The following is a 16,689-nucleotide window of genomic DNA, read 5'->3' on the forward strand; positions in this document are numbered from 1 at the left end:
TCACCACCCCCAGACTCACTGAGGACCGACCACATGGTACAGCAGCATCTTCAAATCAAAATAAAATGAATGAACTTGTGTGAGGCTGAAGTCATCAACCAATGATACATCAACAAGGTGGAACCATTAAAAGTCACCAAACTAGTGAAGTGACATGAAAAACACGTGGAGCATGCTGTAGTCTGGCTTCTACCTCTCTGCTTCCCTGTCAAACAGGCAGCAGCTCCGTAATCACTAACACTGCCTCGCTCCGTCAGCAGGGAGTGTATCGTTCAGAAGAAGCCGCCAGTCTGTGAGCTAGTGAGCAACTCATTCACTCAATCACTGCGTCGCTGATGAAGCCAACATTCACCTCAGTTCTCAGTGTTTCTCTGCAGCCCGTCAGTATCACCCGCGAGTCCCTCCATGCTCACTGGTCTCGTGTGTAGGATAATAGCAGGCTGGCTCATGGCCTTCCAGGCCCAGCGATGGGACTCCAGCTCTTTTGCAGCTTTTAAAGGCACCATGACTCGGCTAACAGTAGCCCGTCCGCCTGCTAAAGGCACCCGAGTCACACAGAGGCGAGGTGTCGAGCCTCAGCAGCCTCACTGAGCCGACAACCATCACCAAATGTCATTCTCCTCTGTGCTCTGTTACCTGAAGCTCTGCAGAAAAGAGAATTACATAAATGCCAAACCTGAAACTTTCTGAATTGTAGAAAACAAACACGAGAGAGAAAATCAGGGTCAGCGACTGAGAGCATCTGATCATGTCTGTGTAGCGAGAAACAGCCGTAATGATACGGGAACGATTGCATGTTGTTAGCAGCGGTTACGAGGGTTAGAGGAGACAAATAACTGGTGATTGGAATATTACTGCTACTTCATGTCTGACAGAACAAAGAATATCTCTGTTATTATGACAAGAGCAAAGCAGCGACACCATTAGTGAGAAAACACGAAACCTTCACTTACGATGTGCTTGAAAACAACAGTATAGAAATCAAAATGGAGTTCATCAGCGACTACAGATTGGGTTCCTGTTACCAACTTCAGCCCTAACGCACTTTGTTTGTACGATGTGCAAAAAGCCCGTTTGATGCCAGTCAGTCATTTGAACTGTCTCCATCTATCTACAGACCTACAAGGTCCTGATGTGTCTGCTGTCGAGAGGAAACTGGACGATAAATGATGAAGGGAGAGACTGAACAAGGTCTGGATGGATGCGCATGCTGCTCCTGGACAGAGTAAAGTTAAGAAGGACGCTGTGATGGGAGGGTCGATGGTCCACATCAGCCCAGCGATGATGATGCTGTACACACACACAGCTGACTCAGAGCTCTCCAGCAACGCCTGTGTGGAACCAGAACTTTCTCCAGCTGCACAGAGAGATGAGAAGTGGTGGCTCCACCTCACGGTGCTCAGTGGAGCTCAAGGACGAAAGGTCACCCTGAGGGAACATTAAACGGAGCGAGGTCAGAAAGACACCAGAAGTGATGGTGGATGCCAGGAGATGCAGGTGCTGCAGGCCTCAGGAAAACAAAGGCTTCTAGTGTCACGTGAAGCACGGGGCCGACACGCGTACGTACATTCAGCACACACACGTCCTGAGGGAGCGCTGCTGCTCGGCGCGATAGCTCCCTCTGCCCTAATGACTTTCTCTCTGCCTCTCTCCTGGGTAAGTGGCTGACAGTGTTTTAAAGTGCAGTCCTGTACCTTCTGATAGCACCAAGCAAACAATGAATGTATTGGCTATGCTAGTGAGAGAGCGAGCGCCTCAGAATACCAACGAAGCGGCGCGAGGATGCTATGGATGAATTACCGTACTTCAAAGAGGAGCCTCTCGCTCGCTCCCTGTAAACAAACTACAGAACCGAGCAGTGCTTGAAAATTTAAGAGGAAAGTTGCACAGATGTGATTTTTGTCTTTGTTTCTTTCTATTTGCATTTGAGAATTCATTTGTGGGTTGGACTTCAGCTCGGTGCAGATTTAACATCGTCTGAGCCTAAAGCTCTCCGCTAAAGCAGCTCCACCAGTGAGACTGAGCCTTCATGAAGCTTCCAGCCTCATCCCAGACGTTCAAACAACAGTCATCTCATTCCAGCCGAGATCTGGAGCCTGAACACCTGGTCTGACACCAACTTCAAGAGAAGCTCTGCAGCAAATCCAGCTGCAGTGAAGCCTTAAACATAGCATCATAGCAGGCTGTTCTCACTCCCTTTCATTAACACGCATTTTGGAGGTTATGAAAATGTTGTTTTCTGAGCTTCATTCTGCTGCTTTTTTATTTTTTCATTATTCATTTCATTTCTACAGTTCCAGTTGTAGAAATAAAAGAAATGTTTTGTAAAACCATAAAAAGACAATTGACTGTGGTGAATGTTTGAAAGACGCTGCAGCGTGAGCATGCCTTACAGGACACAGGGTCCCTGTCCTGCACACCTCATGTGGGCTAACGCTAAACTTAGCATCAGTGAGTTCAGCTGCTGTCGTAACCAGAGTCCGGCTCCGCTGAGCAGAGGACGCCAGAGTCACCCTCCGAGCTTCATCAGTGTCACGGCCACAGGTGTGATGCTCCGATAAAGCAGACGGGAGCCTGCTCCGTGCTCCGACTGCCCTTCAGCACTGCTGCATTCATTAAAAGAGACGTAAATGCCCCGGCTCCAGATACAGGTCAGAGTGGACGCGTGAAGGACTGGGCTCCGTTTCTCATTTTGCTTTTCTATTAACCCCGTTTCTCTCCATCTCACCCAGCTCCCTGCGCTCCTGCCGGCTCCAGCCCCATCAATCAACACATCCATTACTTCATCCCCAGCTAAACCCTGCACCGCCACAAGCAGCCTCGCTGCGCTACACAAAAACACACAATGCTGCAGCTTCGCCATCTCCAGGACGTGAATCATCAGCGCCTGTTGGCAGACGACAGCGCTCGTCCCCCTGAACGACTGCCCATCATAAAAGACGGAGTGACGGATGAATGGGTGGCGTGAACAAGTGGCTCAATGGGTGGGAGGGTGAGTGTATGGATAGATGGATGGCTGCATGAATAGAGGGATAAATGAGTGACTCACCACATCCTGAGCAGTTACACAAATCTGCAAATAGGCTCAGATGAGAGTTTGTGCCCCGTTGAACGTTTACTTCCTGGTGCATCAAGAGCTTTTTTTCCACAGTCAACTTGTTGTAGCTATGGAAAAGTTCTGGTTCTGCTGCATCATCAGCGATGGCCATTGATACAGGAAATACATCACACAGAATAATCAATGATGCATCGATGCATACTTGACCTCCAGGTCACCAATCAATAGACCATTATCCTCCTGTAGATTCACTGAGGAGGATCAGCTGTTGTGTCAACCTGCACCACACGAAAACCCCCCGCCCATCGTCACCGACAGGACCCCCCCCCCCCAGCCCCACCTACAGGCACACACACCACAGCCCAGTTGTGTTTGACTGCTAGATTTAACATGTCAGTCTCCTCAGGGCTCATTTCCTCTGCCTGCTGTTTGTCCAACACACACACACACACACACACACACACACACACACACACACACACACACACACACACACACACACACACACACACACGCACACGCAAACGCACACGCAAACGCACACGCAAACGCACACGCACACGCACACGCACACGCACACGCACACGCACACACAAACGCACACGCAAACACACACGCAAACACACACGCAAACGCACACGCACACACCTTTTAACTGATCTTAAAAAAGCTGTTTGCATTCGGAAGCACTAAAGTTTCATCTTTGCTTCTCAAGACTTTTCCTGTTTTCTGCGATGCTCTGCAGTTTTTCATTTTTAATAACAGGTTTGAGCAAATAGTCTCAGAAGCAGCAGGAGCAGCAGCAGCTGCTTGTGTCAGGTAAAAAAAGTGGTTTTCTGGTGCTGGACGTTAGAAAGGCCAAAACAAGCACTGGGCCACATACCAACAACCTGAGGACAAATGTTATTGGAATATTTGTGGACGTCTCACTTTTATCTTGAGCTGAATGAACACAACAGCGTAAAAAAAACGGCTTTTAAAGACCCACCGCCCCCATTCAGCCAAGCAGAGGCGTCGCCATGGTTACTGCTCCACTCACTCTGACATTCTCTGGCTGCTGTGGCGAGGCTGAATTCCTTCATGCGTGACCAGGCAACATGCCTCTCTCTCTCACACACACACACACACACACACACACACACACACACACACACACACACACACACACACACACACACACACACACACACACACACACACACACACACACACACACACACACACACACAGCAAAGTCTACTGTTTCCTCAGCATCTGATGAACGGTTCCTCCCTCGTTTTCTCCTGTCCTGAAGCTGCAGGTGGAATCAACCATGTCTCCTCCCAGCAAATGCTCCATGGTTGACCAGGCGACTCCAACATTTGGCTCCATGTCCTCGGGTCTAAGCAGCCACAACAAGAGGCCTCATAAAACTGTCCACTGATCAGCAGCTAATGCCCCAGAACTAATGACTGCTCTGCCACCATGTTCCCTGCCTCACACACACACACGCGCACGCGCACGCACACACACACGCACATACACACGCACACACACACACACGCACACACACGGTTAGAGCTTCACGTACCTGCATTGAGCCAAACATGCTCCAGAGGTTAAAACAGTCAGAGATGTCACACACTCTTGTTTGTGTTCATGAACTAAACGACAAATGCTCTGCGTTAGAACCATGTCACAAATAAAGCGTTCCAGCTCCAGGGTCAGACCGACCCAGGCCAACACAACACTACCGTCCGTCCACGTCCCTTCAGGTCCAGGATCAGTCACAGTTCATGGGCTGATAATGACCTGCCTCCACCAAGAAAACCACTTGTTTGTCTCTCAAACACTGTGTGAAGCAGAACCAGCAGAAGCTCCTCGGACTCGTGACACGTGTTGTGAAGAATTCCAGGTCACAACAGGACTTTGTGCAGGAGTGTGAAGGTTAAAACCTGGAGCTGCTCTTTGCTTTCTATTTTAAACCACATTGAAACCATGACAACAGCTAAAAGATCAACTTCAGCTCCGTGTCCTGAACCAACTCCCAGCTCTGGCCCGGTGCCGAGTCCGACCCGCTGACCCAGGCCCGGCACCTTCCCTTCCTGTTCTCGCCCCATGACGACTTTATTGAAGCTCCTGACAAATGTGCCGCCGGCGCATGGACGTCGGTTGAGTCATGACTCAGACGCTGCCGTCGATGCCTCATCCCGTTTTAGCCACGAGGCTGAAGGAGGAGGAGCAGAGACACAAAGAGCCTCAGGATCCAAATCTCATCTGCCTGTGTTGAGGAGGCTGATCCACAACATACTTTCACCTTCTGTCACAATTCAAAATAAGAAATAAAACGCATCCTGATCCGCGCTGGAAGAAGAATCTGCTTTAGGTCTAAAAAAGCAGCGAAGCAAAGATTAGACTTATCGTCTGGAGGACACGCGATGCTCTCTGTAACAACACCACTCAATCCTATTCTGGATTATATTGATTCTCAGAAATAGGGAGCGGGTCAGACGTAGACAGAAGCAGCTCTGTGATGGGAGGAGGCGCAGCAGGTCTGCGGAGTGTGTTTGACTCAGATCTGCCTCTGGCTTTTCGATGAAAATCTTGTTTGCAAAGATGGAAACAGGATAAAACCAAAGCTGTTGTCGGATAAAAGCATGTATTTTCAAGCAGAGAGAACGAAGAGCTGTGATTTGTGAATGACGACCACCTGGGAGCAGCTTCCACTCCGATCCCATGTTTGTCACCGTGCGTCTCCTGGAGCTGTGAAACGTGTGAGGCTGCTCAGCACGCGGCGCTTACGTAAGAGGGAACCCTGCAAAGCCCACGGCCCGGTTCTGGGAGCGGCTGCTGGACCCAACACCCACCAGGACCAGAACCAAAAGGCAGCAGCTCCGCTGGCGTCTGAAGGTAATTTGAGCTCGAGCCAGAAGCACCTTTCACCGAGGACTGAGGCGCCTTTCACACACTCACACACACACACGCAAACACGCGCAGACACAAACGCACACACACACGCGCACTCACTCACCCACACAAGCACACACTCACGCACGCACGCACACTCGCACACATGTGCAAACACTCACTCACTCACTCACTCACTCACTCACATCCACGCGCGCGCACACTCACACTCACTCACTCACTCACTCACTCACTCACTCACTCACTCACTCACTCACTCACTCACACACAGTTTATTTAACCGTCAACAACCACTGCTCTGTCGCTGCAGGAGGAGCAGAGCCAAGCGTTTCGGCTCCTCCACTACAGAGCAGCCTGATGAGGAGCCCAGGCGCGCTGATACTACGGCTCCTCGTCAAAAAACACACAACAGCTTATTATACTCGCAGCAGCCTCGAAATCTCCTTTTTCCATTTGGGTGAAGTCGCATCAGCTTTTAACACCCACTGGCTGCGAAAGTGAAGTGAGCTGGAGGGAAGCTGGACAGTGATTCTGGAGCCACAAACAGGGTTCCTGACCCTCTATGGTCAGAACACACACACACACACACACACACACACACACACACACACACACACACACACACACACACACGCACGCACACTCGCACACATGTGCAAACACTCTCACTCCCCACCACTCACTCACATCCACGCGCGCGCACACTCACACTCACTCACTCACTCACTCACTCACTCACTCACTCACTCACTCACACACAGTTTATTTAACCGTCAACAACCACTGCTCTGTCGCTGCAGGAGGAGCAGAGCCAAGCGTTTCGGCTCCTCCACTACAGAGCAGCCTGAAGAGGAGCCCAGGCGCGCTGATACTACGGCTCCTCGTCAAAAACACCACAACAGCTTATTTACTGCAGCAGCCTCGAAATCTCCTTTTTCCATTTGGGTGAAGTCGCATCAGCTTTTAACACCCACTGGCTGCGAAAGTGAAGTGAGCTGGAGGGAAGCTGGACAGTGATTCTGGAGCCACAAACAGGGTTCCTGACCCTCTATGGTCAGAACACACACACACACACACACACACACACACACACACGGGACCGAACCCAAGTTAAACACACGGCACCATCAAATGGACCTGCCGCTTACACAGAGCAGACTCGCTGCAGCTCGGCTGATTGACGTTAGTACGGGTCAGAACCCAGCAGAACCAGGGCGAGGCGCTGGAGGCTTCACATTTACTTCCACACGGAGCTGGAGAACAGGTGAAGGTCTTCAGACACTAAACGACGGCCCTGGGGACGTGTCCACGGCCTCCAAAGGCCCCGTTAGTGAGCAGCTCTGTCCCTGCATTTATTTAAGCCTGTGGGAAAACGGAGCGGCTGGAAGAGTAAGAAGCTCAGCTCAGCAGCAGGACTCGACCACTGGCAGAACCTCAAAGGTCAGAGCCAGACCCGACTGACGGACGGAACAACACCTGCCACAATAAAACTAAGTGCCAGCAGTAAAAGCCCACAGAGGCGCCTTTAAATATTATTAAAGGACACTTTGCAGCTGCCATAACATGTGAAGATCCGAACACCAAGTCAATAAAGCGCCTTCCTCAGCGCCGTGCTCCGGTCCGACCCGGACCCGGACCCGGACCCGGACCGGCAGGCTGTCAAACGTCTCCATGGCAAAGCCTACGTGCGAGGAATGACGACGAGGCGGCGCTTCCTTCACCTCCACACGGGGTGAGTCCGCTACTCACCGCCACGCACGGAGGCGGGAGCGCGCACGTGCTCCGCAGTCTCCCGTGCTCATTACCGGCTCCGTGTCAGCGGACACGTTCCCTGTAACCAGCGTGCACAGGCCCTGCCCCGCTGGACCGCAGCCGGTCCCGGCCGTAAACGGCACCTGTTCGGTCGGAAGCCAGAGGAATGAGCGCGGAGGGGGTTCGGGGGCGGCTCGCTAAAAATAACAGTGCTGCCGCAAATGACGGCGGAGCCAAACGCGCCGGACTTCACGCAGGTCCGAGCCGCGCGCGCGCGCGCGCACACACACACACGCACACACACACACACACACACACACACGAAAGAGTTGGGTGCTGCGTCGCTCCGGTTCTATTCTCCTGGCCGGACCGAGCAGCACTTTCTCTCCAGCCACACAGACGCTCAACGGGCACTGACCGTGAACCCTCCTCCGGTAAATCCTCCGCTGCGCCACCGGAAGCCTCCCGCTCCTCCTCCGTCTGCCACCGAACCGAGCGGACGGAAATAGGTTCGGGCTCGGTGTCAGGTCTCCGGCTGGCGCCAGGCGGTCTTCGCTGGAACCAAAGTTAGCAGTCTAATACCAGCGTATGACGATACGTGGATCGGAACCTGGGCTCTGAATGAAGCCAGTAGCGACTACCAATCCGACACGCGAGCGGAAAACGTGCGGAACGTTGGTTTGAGCGCTGAGAAGCAAAGGGATCGGGCGGATCAGAACCGCGTCACTCCGTCCACTCGTCAATCAGGCTGCGGAGGTCGCTGCTGTCGAACGCGAAACCCCCACGACCGAACACGGCCCGTTCTCCCGAGGTTCCCCGCACAAATGTCCGCTACCGAGGCTGAGAGGATGGGTTTCCACCAGGAGGAGGGGAGAGGGGAGGGGGGAGGGAGGGGGGAGGGCTGCATTCTCTGAATTACTCCACGCCCAGAGCGCCTCCCCCTCCCCGAGTCCCAGTCCTCCCTCACCCGTCTCCGTGGACCGTCCAGCGCCACCGTCTTCAGTCATGGCTGAGAGCCGCGGTTCTGTCCATATTCTGTGGGTCCAAACACGGAGACGCACCGAACAGAAGCTCCTTAGAGCTGAACAAAACCAGGTCAAATCTAACCAGCGATTAGATTAGTTCAAGTTTACACAAATCCTGCAGCAGCCACACGTCACACAGAACCAGAACCTGGACCAGCGTTCTGCTGAACCAGCTAACCACCGGCTGTATAATACTAGTGCTGGGCTTCTCAGAGCTCATTTGCAGAACCTTTAGCGTCGTGGTTCTGACATGGACCCGACCCACTCAGTCTGCACATTCTCAGCTCCTCTGACTGAAGAGCACAGCTGCTTTTAGTCTGTTGAGTGACCACGGCGCTTTGGGTCGCCGGATGAAGACGAGCGCCGCTCAGACTGACTTTATGGACACGGAGGCGGCACCTGCAGAGGTTTTATGTGCTCCTGCATTTTAGGGCTGCGTGAAATAAGCTTTGATTGGATATAAAAGCTGGACTAAATGTTTCAGGAATTCATAAAATCATTCTATGTGCGATAAAAGCCTTGCGTCTTTAATGGCTGTGGGAGACGGGTTCAGGTTCAGAACCACAACCTCACGCTGGTGAGATTGGTTTTGGTGAGTGTGTTTTTGTTGTTCCTCACAGCACGATGTCGTCCCGATTGATCGGGCTCCATTAGCCCGGCCTCAGTGCTGCTGAAGGCTGGAAGGTCACGGGTCCAAATCTCAGGCTCTGAGCAGTGGCTAAAAACGACGCGCTGCCGTGCAGGAGGTTCTGAAAACTGGACACGCGGTGAAGGAGTTTCATCCTCACCACAGCTCCGTCAGCAGCAGGATGCGATAAATCAGCCTCACAGTGGCTCAGCGGATCTGACGGACGGCTTTCTGCTTTTTCTGGTTCTGACCATCCTTTTTTCTGTCAGAGCTTCACTTAAAAGCAGCGTACGTCTCATTTCCACCAGTGAAATGTGAAACTCATTACATTTGTATCAATTAATTTTAAAGTTTAATTGAGGGTGAAGTCATCACAGATCAAACAAACCGCAGCGTCTGAATCAGAACCAGAGAAACACAGCGACTGGAGGCCCATCGCGCTGGTGTAGGGCCACAACTGGGTCGGCGACAGACAGGACCGGCTCCAGAGCAACATGAGGAGCAAGCGGCGAAGACGAGGCGCGAGGACTGGATTCAGCACCTAACTGTATGTGAGACATGAGGCGCCAGCTGCTCCTCGGGTCCAGCGGGTCGGGAGAAGATAAACTGGTATGAACTCAGTCCCCCGTGGCCTCAGAACCTAAACTAAAGCTGAAATGATGAAGTCCAGAGAGAATGGAGAAACAGCTGCATCAGTCAGAGCTTAGAGTCCACGAGCGGTCTCGCCTCCGCAGCGGGTCCACACACCTGTGCTGGTCCAGTTTACTGCCTCATCAGGGATGAGGCACAGCCACTGTGACGCAGGGTGACGAGCCCCACTAAACTCTGGACCTGGATCCAGCTGCAGCTGCTACGATGCTAACGCGTAGTTCTAACAGGGCGCACGCTAACATGTGCTGCTTGAAGACAAACAAAGGATTTTAGAAATGTCCGTGCCTGAGATTCCACCATCGGCGATGGGAGGTGGCAGCGAAGCTACCCCGTCTACCGCTAAGCACGCGTTCCTGAGAACATCTGGGCCTGAGGTTCTGAACTCTGACGAGACCCTGGCTGCGCTGACGCCCCGCTTCGGGTGGAGCTGCCTGGCTGCGCTGAACGTTGGAGGCCCGTTAGCCCGAGACCACACGGCCTCACATACAGAACCAGCTGAAGGTGGAGCGGCACCGAGCCAATCATTGTATCTAGTCCTCCTTAGCTGGGCTTCAGCAGAACTCTCCAACTCGTTCCTCAGCTGCCTCTCATTTTAAATGAGCCTTTCCACTTTCAGGAAACTGTCAGTATATTCTTGTCATGTCTTGAATTGTCTTTGGGGAACGACGGATTAGGAGCAGCCAGTGACTGTGGGCAGATGGGCTCCACATGGGCTCCACATGGGCTCCACATGGGCTCCACATGGGCTCCACATGGGCTCCTGAGCTTCCAGGACTGATCCTCTTCTGCCACTGGGTCAGGCCTGGTTCCGGTGGGCTTTCCTCAGCCCCTGCTGGTCCTGCTGCCACCACTGGTCCAGGCCTCTGACACCAGTTATGGCTTCTCATAGGCAGCTTCCAGTTGAGATGGTGGACTCCTGGTTTCTCCTGAGCACATGCCCAGGTGTCCTTGAGCCAAGCGCCTCGACATGTTCAGCCGTGTAGAAACTCAGGGTTTTCAGGGGTTCACTGTGGTTCAGCTTGGTGGCTCCAGTGCGTCACCTGTTTATGCTCGCCTTAAAAACCCCAACCACCGAAATGATGACCTACCTGCCTAACACCCTCACATCACAGCTCAACAACAGGACTCCTCCACAGTCAATGATGGTGGACTCCAGCCTGAAAAAACGTGGATGCTACCGTTACCACTGCTGAGAAAAAGAAGGTTAGACGCTCTGTGTCCATATTACAGTGACCTGAGATTTACCAAGTGAGAGACGAGCGCTTTAAAGTGAAATAAGAGAAATGAAAGCCAAGTTGACAGTCAGAAAGGAGCGTGTTGAGCCCCAGATAAGAGCATATTATAGTCAGAGGAGGAGGCAGATATGATTCAGTGGAGACAAGAGGACGTGAGGCACTTCTCCAACAGATGAGTTTCCAGCCTGAGGTGAAGATAACCCTGATGTTGTGACTGCAGAGGATTTGCCCGGAGGCATCAGAGGCCCTTCTGTGTTTCTGCCTCCTCTTAGAGCCACCATCACTCCCCAAACTCTGGCCAGCTTCGCAGCTTCAAACGTGTGCATGGAGCAGCCTCATCAGCCGTACACCATCGTTAGGAAGGATGTAGCTTAGCAGAGATTTGTCCAGTTTGATGAAGCCAGTCGTGAGTGCAAATGAGCCGCGACACATTCATTGGCTGATGGCGTAAATCTGTACGTATGGAAAAGAGGTGACGCATGCTGACGACCCCCTGCTGCTTTTCATCCAGTTGTGTCCTGGTGCCACCTTCCGTCCAGGCAACAGGAAAATCTGGTGGTTGTGACCTCAGTGTGATGAAGGAGTGCTGAAACAGCTGCAACAACCTGTGAACACCTGAAGAAGCCCGGGGACGTGTCAGAACCTGCTCCGCTAAGGCTTTAGGCTGAACACACAACAGAACACCTCAACCCTCAGCCCATTCTGTCCGGCTGTAGATCAGTCTGAGAGCAGGGATGAAATCCACAAGAACGTGCTTCATAAGATGTTGGTTAATGGAACAGATGTGATGAAGCTTCTTAACGGCGTCAGCTTGGAGGACGTGTTTTTGGATCTTCACGAGGTATTGGCTTTTAATGAAGCAGCTTTAAATCCCGTTACGTTAGTGTTTCACTGACACTCAGGTGAGAATCCTCATGGAGGTAAAGTGAGGCCACGTGTCCAGCTGCATCAGTGCGTTACAGTACTTCCAAACCGCTGCTGGGCTACAAGTCTGAGCAGAGACGTGGTTTCTGCCGAGGCCTCACTCAGACCTGCAGAGATGAACACATCATAGCACCCTGTCACCGCGGCTTTAAACAAACAGGGGCCTTGCAACTTAATTAGCAAATTAGAGACTTAGAGAGGTGGCAGGGTTTGACAGATGAGACGATAACGGTTGCTGGTTAAAGCCCCGCCCTGCTCATTAACACACACACGCACACACACACACACACACACACACACACACACACACACACACACACACACACACACACACACACACACACACACACACACACGTACACACACACCTGCTCTGGTGTGTGTCTGTCCTCAGGCCAAGGCAGTCAAAGCATTACTGGGAACATGCAAAGTAACGCCATTGATCCTTTGTTCCCAGCGAGGAGGGTCCTATCTCAAATCACAGGCCTCAGGCAATATTGGCTGAAGGAATGTGAAAGCAGAATGCGTGTGCCTCGGGTGCTTGAGGCCACATTGATCACAGACGGGACGCTTCTTTGGGACAATAACGGTGACGCAGGTGGTGAAACTGATCTCCGCTCATGTCTGTCATTAGGTGAAACAGCTCACAGCTGGACCTTTGGCCCGTGACTTCAGGAATATTTGAAGCACCACACAACAGGGAAGGCAGTGCTGTCACCATGTTTATGCGTTCACACTAAAGACATGCAGTGATGCTCTAATAAAAGAGTTCAGTGATGGAGCTGAATGTAAGTTGTCGTCATTTAGGAACCAGCACGTACAGTTATTTAGGTAAAACAGGCTGTTCGTGAGCAAAAAGTGTCCTCCTTCAGCCACAAACAAACCAATGAAGCTTAAAGACAGGAAGCAGCCAGCTCATGGAGAAACTAACAGGTCACAGCGAATCCTTTGCTTCAGGCCTTAAACACAGAAGCCCCATCTGTCCACTGTAACAGTAATTATTGTCATCCACTTACTGTATTTGACTGTGATGAGATCATGTAGTCAAAGTTAAAGCAGCACCTCACACAGTCTATGCTGCTGCAGGTTAGTAAACAGGAGCACACGCAGTGAAGTCACCTCTTCTCTGCAGCCAGGAAAGTGTGAAATTGCTTCATTCAGCTTTAAAGCAGAATGCCTCTTTTATGGATCTGCTTCCAGCAGACATTTAAAGGAAAACTTCACCGATTTTCAATAGGGGTTGACCCAAACGATATTGGGCAGTATTTAGGAATGAAGGGACACTCAGATTCCTTCATAATTTCTATGCAGAGAAATGATCATTTATTCCTCTGCAAAGGTCCCCTGAGACATCTCAGGGGATTGACTGCCATGTGCTCACAGACTTCAACTAGTGCTTCTGTTTTTTTCTGTACCTGCCCCAGCAAGGGTTGGGCTGACAGGGTCCAATCGCTGCAGCTCGGGTGATTCGTCGGAGCGCAATGCATTCTGGGTGTTGCATGACCATTTTCCACAACAATATCTATGACGTCTGTTTTCCCTGTTTTCTCTGGACATAGACCATCAATGTTAAATGTTGTTGCACATTTTTGCTGATAAAATGTAAAATATTTAAAACACAACTTGCTTTTGAGTGGTGAAGTATCGCTTCAAACATGAGGCAGGGCTGTGGTCTGATCGCAGGTAGCTTCATTCAGATCACGCAACAAAGCAGCAGGAAGCTTATCCGCGTCTCAGATGGCCTGCGTCTGCTCACGTTCTGCAGATTAGGAGCCGTACGCCATCGCTGGGAAAGGAAGAACACCATGCCGGCGTGGGCTGCAGCAAGGCAGGAGCACGTACAAGCACTGAAGGGAGCCCGGCAATGTAACGCAGTGAGGAAACGGTGCAGGGACTTTCCAGGGTCAGAGTGTGAGCCTAAAGCACCGGGACCTTCAGACAGAAACCCAGAGGATGCAAACAGGCCCGGTGCCACAGCCTGCCTGGGCAGTAAAGGCCAAGAGTCTGCGAGAGGCACCGCCTCTGTGCTTGGGACCATCACTCCACCGTGTGGAAACAAACACCTACAAACAGGTACTGTACATGTAACATAAGTCATCACTTCCTGGTTCAAACATACAGAGATCTGAAACCAGCAGGTTGAGAGGTGCTGTTCTCATTCAGAGTTATCAGAACTTTGTCCTGACTGGTTCAGGACAGTGGCTTTGAAGTTTTCTGAAGCTGCTCTGTAGAACAAACGGAACATGGTCCGGTTTCTCAACATCCTGGATGAAATCCCTGTTAAGAGGTTTCCACCAACTGACAAGAAATAATAGGACAGATCTGATTTATCAGCTTGTGACTGAATGCAGTGTTTGTTTGTGCTTATTTAAGGGTGAATAATAAATGTCAGAGACGTAATTAAAGTTTAAGTTTTTCTTTCTGACTGGAACTAAAATAATATGACAAACAGAATACTAATCCATCTCTGTTGTACTGAACCGCTCACAGTAAATGTCAGACACCATTATTAATGTGGAATAAACCACACACTGATATTACTCAGAAGAAAACGCAGCATACGAGCCGTGGGCGTCGTCAGGGCGACCGTGACCTTCATTCACCTTTGCTACACTCAGCCTGAGGACGTGAACTCTGCTACTGATGGATCCCCGTGTCTGAACCTGGAGGCAGCGCTGACATTACGCTGGAGTGCAGCAGTGACATCATGTAGAGGCCCAGCTCTCCCAACTCACACGACTCTCAGACTCACACAGACTCTCCCAACTCACACAGACTCTCAGACTCAAACAGCCTCAAACAGACACACACAGACCCACACAGACTCTCCCGACTCACTCAGACTCACACAGACTCAAACAGACTCACACAGAATCTCTCAGACTCAAACAGACACACACAAACTCTCACAGACTCTCACAGACTCAAACAGCTTCACACAGACTCAAACAGACACACAGACACACACAGACTCAAACAGACTCTCTCAGACTCAAACAGACTCAAACAGACTCACACAGACATGCACAGACTCTCTCAGAGTCTCTCAGACTCAAACAGACTCAAACAGACTTAAACAGACTTAAACAGACACACACAGACTCTCACAGACTCACACAGAGTCAAACAGACACTCAAACAGCCTCACGCACACTCACACCGACTCACACAGACTCACTGTGTTCATCCGGCTCTCATTACAAACTAAGCCATATTGTAGTTACAGCGAAGGCAGTGATCTTCAGGTCACTTACAGCCAATCCTCTTAGACTCTGCTCCAATCTCTTTTTAGGAGTTCTGGGCCACCTTCTGTGAACGCGTCCTGGCAGCGATCAACGCCACTGCTTCCTAAAGCGTCGCTTTATAAAATGGACAAAAGACAACAGAGTTTTTGATCAAGTTCATTTTCTTGCTTTGATTTTTTATGTTTTCATGGTGGCTTAGCAAACAAACAGCTCCATCTTCTTTAAGCCTGAACACGTATGCTTCTTGGGTGGAGGGAACCTAAAGCAGATGGCAGGGAATGGATGGCTAATAGAAAAAAAACATTACCTAGCGTGTATATAGCGTGTCCTTCTCGCTCCAAACCCCCCATGTTCAAACTTCAGGCCGAACCCGTACCCTCAGCCATCACACCTGCACATAGTCACTGTATAATGACAACAGTTGGGTTCTATTAGCCAGACTGAGGCCACAATGCAGCTTCCATCCCAACACGAAGCAACGTCAGCTCTGAGCTGAGGTGTTGGTGTAAATAGACAAAACCAAAACGCAATGATGCTTTTCTGCAACATATCACCAGGTGAGGGAGAGAATCGGGGAGGGGGGGCACTGGCTACAGCGGATTCAACTAATCTGGATAACTACAATCCCTTCTAAGTCCTCTTGTTTACTGCAGAGAGGAGTCACGGCTCCCATAGGCTGCAATGCTGGTTATGCTCAGAATGTAATCTGGCACCGATGAGTGTTTATCTGCCTCGAACTCCAGCAGGAATCTGGATTGGAGTGATCTACAGGACTGCTCCCTGCAGACAGTTGTGGAATCACGCCGCTGTCTGGCAACTCCTGAACCACTGCTCAGGAGTTGAACTCTGCTGTGGCTGTGGATCTTTCTTTCAGGTCGTCGGCCGGATGATGTTCCACCTGAAAGACTGGGAGCAGGAGCTACTGTATGTATACAGCATGAGGTTTATAGTCCTCCTGCATCAGAAGTAGCACAACGAAAAACACAGATAAGTGATCTGTGAGTCAAATGAACATATGTGTGTTATAAACACATAAGTGAATTGACCGGTTTAGAGGAAGCCTCTCAGCTTCCATTTACACAGTAATCATCTTCTGACAAGACTTTGCTTATTTTAATTTTCTATTTCACAGTCAAGGCGTCACGATCAGCGTCCGCCAGGAGGACATCGCCGTTCGGGGGGATCCCCGTGGACGCTGGCCCAGCCCAAAGGCACTGGGTGTGCCCCTCTGCCTCAGCGGCGGCTGGGCAGACTCTCCGCGGTC

At 51.1% G+C, this 16,689-nt stretch overlaps 2 protein-coding genes across 4 annotated transcripts in view; one reads left to right on the plus strand and one right to left on the minus strand.

Annotated features, from left to right (window-relative positions):
• dag1 (dystroglycan 1) overlaps positions 1–8,566 on the minus strand; it is a 26,960-nt gene extending 18,394 nt beyond the window's left edge. Inside the window, exon 1 of one of the 3 annotated variants that reach the window (XM_029150193.3) lies at positions 8,136–8,566. The gene's annotated coding sequence lies outside the window, so the exon portion shown is untranslated. The other 2 variants (XM_029150196.3, XM_029150195.3) reach the window with 2 other exon arrangements.
• Positions 7,600–16,689, plus strand: part of LOC129604140 (uncharacterized) — an 11,867-nt gene continuing 2,777 nt past the window's right edge. The window contains exons 1-4 of the mRNA XM_055509123.1: positions 7,600–7,974; positions 13,946–14,253; positions 16,300–16,423; positions 16,558–16,686. Of these exons, the coding sequence (XP_055365098.1) occupies positions 13,986–14,253; positions 16,300–16,423; positions 16,558–16,686 (521 nt within the window). The 5' untranslated portion in view covers positions 7,600–7,974; positions 13,946–13,985. The remainder of the gene's footprint in view (positions 7,975–13,945; positions 14,254–16,299; positions 16,424–16,557; positions 16,687–16,689) is intronic.

This window comes from Betta splendens, chromosome 5 (assembly GCF_900634795.4).
Source record: "Betta splendens chromosome 5, fBetSpl5.4, whole genome shotgun sequence".
NCBI classification, from domain to species: domain Eukaryota; kingdom Metazoa; phylum Chordata; class Actinopteri; order Anabantiformes; family Osphronemidae; genus Betta; species Betta splendens.